Source organism: Sinocyclocheilus anshuiensis, unplaced genomic scaffold (genome assembly GCF_001515605.1).
Source record: "Sinocyclocheilus anshuiensis isolate Anshui unplaced genomic scaffold, SAMN03320099.WGS_v1.1 scaffold551, whole genome shotgun sequence".
NCBI lineage: Eukaryota > Metazoa > Chordata > Actinopteri > Cypriniformes > Cyprinidae > Sinocyclocheilus > Sinocyclocheilus anshuiensis.
In genome coordinates, this window is record NW_015548222.1 from 839443 (window position 1) to 847745 (window position 8303).

The 8303-nt window shown below is 35.3% G+C and overlaps 1 protein-coding gene across 1 annotated transcript in view; it reads left to right on the forward strand.

Moving 5' to 3' along the window:
• Positions 1–310: 310 nt before the first annotated feature.
• LOC107654276 (vacuolar protein sorting-associated protein 8 homolog) overlaps positions 311–8303 on the forward strand; it is a 61588-nt gene continuing 53595 nt past the window's right edge. Inside the window, exons 1-10 of the mRNA XM_016441300.1 lie at positions 311–490; positions 827–895; positions 2175–2305; positions 2433–2529; positions 2969–3001; positions 3086–3140; positions 3418–3423; positions 6722–6846; positions 7271–7357; positions 7445–7512. Of these exons, the coding sequence (XP_016296786.1) occupies positions 419–490; positions 827–895; positions 2175–2305; positions 2433–2529; positions 2969–3001; positions 3086–3140; positions 3418–3423; positions 6722–6846; positions 7271–7357; positions 7445–7512 (743 nt within the window). The 5' untranslated portion in view covers positions 311–418. The remainder of the gene's footprint in view (positions 491–826; positions 896–2174; positions 2306–2432; positions 2530–2968; positions 3002–3085; positions 3141–3417; positions 3424–6721; positions 6847–7270; positions 7358–7444; positions 7513–8303) is intronic.

An 8303-nucleotide genomic window follows, 5' to 3' on the forward strand; every position in this document is an offset into this window, starting at 1 on the left:
TTATTATTATTATTATTATTATTATCATCGTTATTATCGTTATTATTATTATTATGCGGAACATAGAACATTAAATCTAACTTTACAAGGTAAAGGCAGCAAAAATGCGAAATTACGTTTGAACAAAGAAGGTAGTGAAAAGTAAAAAAAGGTTAACTAAAAACAAAATACAAAACTATATAAAACTAATAATTATAGAGAAATATATTGGACTATTTGAATTTAAATTTTATTTTAAGTATTACGATTTATAAACAGGAAGTGGAATGGTTACGTATGCCGGTAGGTCCCGCCTCTTCCGACACTATCAGTGATGTAAACTGCTGCTTGCAGAGCATACTGACTACAGCTGATAAACATATAATATAAATATTATGATCATGGTTATGACACTCGACAGCTAATCTCTGACTGTATAATGGCTGAATCTCCGGACAGTCGCAGTCTTGTTTCTGCGTCCTCACAGCTCAATTTAATGGAAATAGAGGCGGTAAGACTTGACTTGAGATTGACTGCTTCAGTTTTTGTCTGTATGGTTTTGTTTCATTTGGTGCATTACAAGCTTCGTGTTGTTCTTAGTGACATTTTACTAATGCTGCGTTTAAGATCAGTGCGTGTAATATGTGCTTGTTTCTCATAGTCAATGAGTTCGTGATCTGTGTAATATGTTTTTGTAAATGTGAATGGTTTGTGCATGTAAAGAATTGCACATTATTTTGTATGTACCTGCAGTATTCACCTCGAAAAATGGCAGTCATTGCGAACAGAGTGTTACTTTGATAAGTTACATGTATGATTTAATATGAAGGACGTATTTATCTGTTAGATTGATGATAAAGAGTTTGACATTCCTCAAGTGGACACGCCTCCGACCCTAGAGAGCATCCTGAATGAGGTCAGTATGTCAGGTTATCATACTTCCACAGTCATCTTACAGCACCCTAGAGATGGATTAAAGTTGCAGATATACCAGTCATCCTACTTAGTTTTTATTACGAGTATTTTCTACAATTCAGAATAGTAGTAAAAGTCATAAAAACTATGAAATAACATGAATGGAAGTAGGAGAATTATATTATAAACTAGCCTAAATATTGTCCACTCATCCATTAAAATGGTTTATAAAGAAATTCACATGTAGACACATGTAGACTTGTTAAAAAATTTGGGGTTGGATCAGTTTTTGAAAGTCTCTTGCACACCAAGTCTGCATTTATTTAATCAGAAATACAGCAAAAACAGTAATATTGTGATATATTATTATTAGAGTTTAAAACAACCATTTTTTGTGAATATACTGTAAAATGTAATTTATTCCTGTGATGCAAAATGTTCAGAAGCCATTACTGTTTCACTTACTCCCTCAGAAATCATTCTAATATGCTGCTTTGCTGCTCAAGAAATTTCTTATTATCATCAACATTGAAAACAGTTGTGCTGCTTCATATTTCTGTGGAAACATTTTGTTTTCAGGATTATTTGATGAAAAGAAAGTTCAAAAGAAAAATATTTATTTGAAATAGATTCATTTTAAATGTCTTTACTCTCACTTTTGGTCAATTTAAAGCATCCATGTATTAAAGAAAGTATTAATTTCTTTAAAACAACTTACTGACCACAAAATTGATAATGTGTTTATCTACAAAACTAATGACAAGCATTTAAGCACAAGTATTTAGTCCACGATTATCTAAACTCAGTCAAGTGTTCAGTCCAAGCGTTTTTGCAAATATACTTTGTCATGCAGTACAATGAAAATACCATAGTACTTGTATATGGTAATCTTTAAATACCATGGTATTACCATCAATACCGTGGTACTATCACAGTACTCTTTTTGTAAGAGCAGTGATAGCGATAAACGGCTTTTCATATTGTTTGAATGGTAATTTTTACAAATGATCTTGTATCCATTCTTTTAACATCTTTTAATTCAGCAGACATTTAATTTATTCATTCATGATGCTTTAATACAAATGAGGTACACGGCGAGCAATTTATCATAAAAGCAAATTATTTTTTCTAATACACAATACCAAGTTTCAAGTACAAGCTAGATTACTAACTAGAGCAGAAGTGAAATGCACAAAGGTAGAGAGCGAGAGAGAAAACATTAAATTATAGAAAGTGTTTATGACAGTAAATATTTTGGTTTTCAACACTCCTGTTTTCAGCCTGAAGAGGAGGATGAGCCATTCATTCTGGAGGACACGTGTCTTTTGAACACAGAGAACATTGATGCCCACTCGTGTGAAACCTCATCTCTGGCCAGCTCTGACAGTGGAGACCGCACACACTTAAAGAGGAATGGACACTTTCTTAACCTGGCTACACATTAACAGCGCTTGCTCTGTATTGATGTTGTGATGAATGTTTGGTGATTGAATAAAGTCTTTTCTTTTCAGTAATTAGTCTGTGTATGTTCACCTCAGGAGGAGGAAAGCAGTGGAAACTAATGCTACAGTACATGGATCTGTTCTTAGACGCAATCTGCTGAAAGGCATCTCGGCTCAGATAGTATCAGCTGCGGTATGACCAATAATACTTCATCTATTGCTTGTGCTATACTATGCAAAGCTATAATAGTAAGTATGCTGTGTGTAAATGTTTTATGTATATGATAATGATTGTGGGTAATGTAAATACATTAAATTATGAAAAGCTACACTTACAGCAGTTATATGATTTTTTTCATTAATTTAATTCATTATTTATTTAATTCATAATTGATTCATTTCATATCAGTATTTAATTAATTTACATTTCTTTCCTCAGATTAAATTCAGACTTTGTCAGTTCAGTTGGCAATGGTGCACAATCATGCTTTAATAATTCAGAGCTATAAATAACAGCTATAAATTGAGAGCTATAAATAAGAGACTCTTCCAACAGAAATTTCTTCTATTCCAATGAAATTGTGTTGCTCACTTTATAATTTGGTGATTTTACTCTTTCCATCTCTCTTCAGGATAAAGTTGATGCTGGCTTGCCAACGGCAATAGTGAGTATTTGACTTTCTTGGGATTTTTAATTAATTGAAAAAAAAAAAAACCCTTACATGTCTGAAGTGCTTTTGTGTTTGCAGACTGTTTCAAATGTGATCGCTGTAGGGACGTCACATGGTCTGGCCTTAGTATTTGGTAAGCATGTTTCAGTTCTCATGTTTCTGTTGTGGTAAAGTTGATAAAGGGCACTTCAGTGGAGTTTATTTTAGATTTTTGGAAGGGATGTTTTATGTTTAATCATAACAGTCTGTCTAGAACTTTGTTTATCACAGTGCTTTATTAATATGTAAGGCAAAAATGCAGTATTAGAATTCTTTATGTGCACTACTGTAATAGTATTTGTCAATGAGTGTATTTTAAACGACTCTGGGACTATCTCTCTGCCTTGGCTTGTCTTGGGTGGAATATTCAGGAAAAGGTAATGTATTAATATAGTGCAAAATCTGTTAATACCACAATTTTTTTCCATTGCATCATGTTTAGCATTGCGACACAATGCCCATTTCACACTGGACATGTAAACAGAGCAGAAGCGGCAGTCACTGTGCTTTCACACTGGCAGTGTTTCTAGTGCGCAACTGAACCACAGCTGATTGTGTTGACCCCCAGCTATCATCAGTCTGTCATTGTGTTCCCCCCCACACCATAACCATATAAGATGTTAAATCATGTAGCATGCTGTGTACTGTAGTGTAGTTCATACAGTATGGTAACAATTTAAAAAATATATATTTCTATTTAAAATTTTTGGTAATACTTTATTTTAAGGACCGATTCTCACTATTAACTAGTTGCTTATTAGCATGCATATTACTAGCATATTGGCTGTTTATTAGTACTTATAAAGCACATAATAATGCCTTATTCTGCTTGACCATATTTTCGATCCCTTAATCCTACCCCATACCTAACCTTTACAACTACCTTACTAACTAATAATAAGCAGCAAATTAGGAGTTTGTTCAGGAGAAACCCTTAGTTAATAGTGAATATGTGATCCCTATTTTAAATTGTAACCAAATAATTTAAATATGCATTGTCAACATCAGTGCTCGATGTAGGCTATTAGGTTTCCACTTGAATATTTGCTGTTATGATGGGTTTTTTCCCAAAACTTTTTATTTAAAGAAACAAGGAGAGTCCATGGATTATTATAACAACTAAAATAATGATAATTAAAACTTAAATGATCAAATTTTAGGATTCCAGGAGTTTTAAAAACTCAATATTCTTCGGGGTTTTCACTTATTTTAACCAGTGAATTTAGATAGATTTTTCAGTTTAAATATAAATATTTACTGTACGTATATAAAAATATAAGATATTACTTGACAAACTCTAGAAATCATACTTTTAAAATTAGGCAGCCTCATATATCCAGGCATTTCAAGATTGTGCGATCCATGTTTCTTCAAAGGAAGGAATACATACACAGGGCTCGACATTAAGCCTTGACATGTGCTTGTCCTTCGGACAGGTAAATTAGTCATTCACCTGTCCGAGTAAAAAAGTTACTTGTCTGGGGGGAAAAAAGCCTTTTTTTTTTGGTGTAAATGTAATCCATTCTGAAGCAATAGTCTCATCAGTGCTCTATCAGGTCTTACTTTAATTAGCATATTTGTGATATTTGCCTTAAAAGGGAAGTCGTGGCCTAATGGTTAGAGAGTCGGACTCGTAACCCAAAGGTTGTGAGTTTTAGTCTCCGGTCTGGCAGGAATTGTAGGTGGGGGGAGTGAATAACCAGCGCTCTCTTCCACCTTCAATACCACGACTGAGGTGCCCTTGAGCAAGGCACCGAACCCCCAACTGCTCCCCGGGCGCCGCAGCATAAATGGCTGCCCACTGCTCCGGGTGTGTGTTCACGGTGTGTGTGTGTTCACTGCTGTGTGTGTGCACTTAGGATGGGTTAAATGCAGAGCACTAGTTCCTAGTATGGGTAACCATACTTGGCCACATGTCACTTCACTAAATTGATTTCTAGGACACTTTTTAAACATTATAAAGGGCAATATTTTCCTAACCTTGTTAAATGTACGTGTCATCATTTACGTCAAATTCTTAAATGTTATCAATACATTCAGTTAGAATAATTAGACTCTGTATGGTTGTTACCATTCAAATGAAATCAGTATCAACAAACTCCATCTTTCCACATTAGGAAACACTGAAGCTGCATCGAAAGTGCCATTTACTGTAGATGTATTTACACAGACTGTTTAATGAAGATAAGAAGTTCCATAAATGCATTTACACAGTAAAATTGCAAATGCATAAATAATGTTATAAGAATAAATGATTCACTTTTTTTAACATATAAATAAGAAATGTTAGAAAAATGCAATGATAGGCCTACTTTTAAATATGAAACCAAACCACCAGTAGGTGGCGGCAAGTCACTGTCTTAATGAGTGAGTCATTGATTGATTCAACCAATTCGTTCAAACGGCTAATTCATTCAATAAATAAAGCAAGTGACTGTCTTTATGAATGGCTCATTGAATCATTGACTCACCCGATTTGTTCAAAAATGCTGAATCATTCAGTAACGAAACACTACTGTGTGTTGCTCGGAGATGCGCGACTGTTCTGCCGTGGCTAACTATTTTTGTTAGCAAAAACGGTCAATAAAGTGTCTAAAATGTAAGTCAGTTAATATTAACTTCTTGTTTATTGAACTACTGTTGTATAAAATCAGTGTCACATTTGCAATCGTGCTAGTGCTTGGTCGTGCGATGTTGCTTACCGATATCATATGTTATATAGAATATTTATCTTTTTTTTCTTCCGCACTATGTTTGTTTCTTTTTATGTGCTGATGCGCCTATTAGTTTTGATTTCTCTGTGAGTCAGACAGGCTGCACGAGCCTCAACTGATGCAAGCCTGATACTGTCAATACATTATCCATCATCAGTCACCGTTTACACTGAAAGTAATAAAATCAGAATCGTTCTTACCAAAGTTTCAGTGCTGCCCTAGTTATTGTTTGTTATTGATGTTTTAATCAGGTTACTTGTCCGGTCGGGCAAGTAAAATTCTATTGCACTTGCCCCTTCACAAAATCCACTTGTCCCGGACAAGCGTTAATGTCGAGCCCTGCATACATACATCAAGTTTTGTCATATTTTAAACAATTTGATGTCATCTTGAGGCCCTTGGAAGTTTGCAGAGGCACCCTACTGGACCCAGGACCCCTTTTTTGAGAGCACTGCAGTAGACACAACTTGCATGCTTTTATGCTTCTTTTTCATGTTAACGCATGTGTATTTTGGCCAGGAACAGTGCAGTGTCACTTTAATTCAGTGTGAACAGCACAGCAAGAATAGGAATGATCACAGCACTGCTTCAGCTACACAGTGCTGTGCTGTCTCATCTTTCAGTGTGAATGCTCTAACCTGTTAACATGGGTGCAGAAAAAAAGATGTGTCTATGTATCTGCTTATGTGTCTAGTGTGAAATGGCCTAAGAGCATGCTAAACCATTTAAAGCATCGTTTTTTTTAATAGAAAGATATGGGCTGAGATGTTTGCTATGGCTGTTTGCACGCTCTTCGTCTGTTTGTGTTTTGCTTGCAGCTGCATTTGGAAGTATTGTTATAAAAACAAACCACTGTGTGTGTAATTTTTTTAATGATGTTGTTGATAAAGTTTAAAGGACATAATTGTTCCATAATCTGCACTTAATGCTGTTTTGTCTAATTGGTATATTTTGATTTCAGACCAGAACCAGGCTCTGCGTCTCTGTCTGGGCACCACAGCGACAGGAGCGGAGTATGGGGCGGTGTCAGCTCTCAGTATTAATCACGATTGCACACGACTGCTTTGTGGCTTTGCCAAAGGACAGGTGAGCAGCAGCAAACCCTTAAAGGGGTCATATGATGCTATTTTAAAGATCATTATTTTGTGTATTTGGTGTAACAGAATATGTTGACATGCTTTAATGTTCAAAAAACACATTATTTTTCAAATACTGTAAATTATTGTAGGTCCTCTATGCCCCGCCTCTCTCAAACACTCGTTTTCAACAAAGCCCCCTCCTTTGACAAGCGCAGTCTGTTCTTATTGGCCAGCTGAACCAGTGCATTGTGATTGGCCGAACACCACAAGCACGCGTCGGAAATGTAACGCCCCTTACCATAATCAAGGAAAACTTGAAATCGCATCATATGACCCCTTTAAACTCACAGGCAATTTTGATGGCAGATAGCTTATTCATAATGATCAGGTCAGGTCAATGTATGTAAAGTGTCATTTTATTCCTAATGCAGATCACCATGTGGGATCTGGCCAATGGGAAGCTGCTCCGCACTATCACTGACGCCCATCCACCTGGCACTGCCATACTACATGTGAAGGTTATGCACTGTACTTATGTATGTACTTTACATGCTTTGTTGTTCATTGCCATTGAATAAAGCACTTTTCTCTCTTTCTTTCCACAGTTCACTGACCACCCGGCGCTAGCTGTGTGTAATGACAGTGGCGGATCTGTGTTTGAGCTGTCATTCAGGTGAGATGTACTTCAGCTTAAACATATCTTGAATTGTATAAAGCACATTTATAAGGCACATTTATAACATTGTAGTACAGATAACTGGTGTGTAGGGGGCAGTAGAGCCTCATGCATCTGACCAGGGATCCTCAAATCTGGCTTGCAAGATCCACTTTCCTGCAGAGATTAGCTCCAACCCTGATAAAACTCACCTACCTGTGATTTTCTAATGATCCTGAAGACATTGTTTAGCATGCTTAGGTGTGTTTGATTAGGGTTGGAGCTAAACTCTGCAGGAAGGTGGATCTATTTTATTTACTTATAAAATAAACTTTAGCTGAAATAAAATAACATGAAGATGTTAACTTATTTTCTTTCATAAAACTAAATTAATGAAAACTAAGATTGAAAATTGTACAGACATTAAAAACAACAAATTATTAAAAAATATTCAACAAACCCCCCCCCCTAACAAAATAGAAAGCAACCTGTTAGTGAGCTAATTTACATAAATGATTAAAACTAACATACAGATAAAAATATCCACTTATTTTGTACAGACATTAAAAACAACAAATTATTAAAAAATATTCAACAAACCCCCCCCCCAACAAAATAGAAAGCAACCTGTTAGTGAGCTAATTTACATAAATGATTAAAACTAACATACAGATAAAAATATCCACTTATTAAATCAAATTAAAAAAACTAATTAAATTTGTCAGTTCTACTTCAAATATCTATGATTTAAGAGTAAACATTTTCCTATATTCTGGTATTGCTCCATTAATTCTTTCTGTTGACTACAA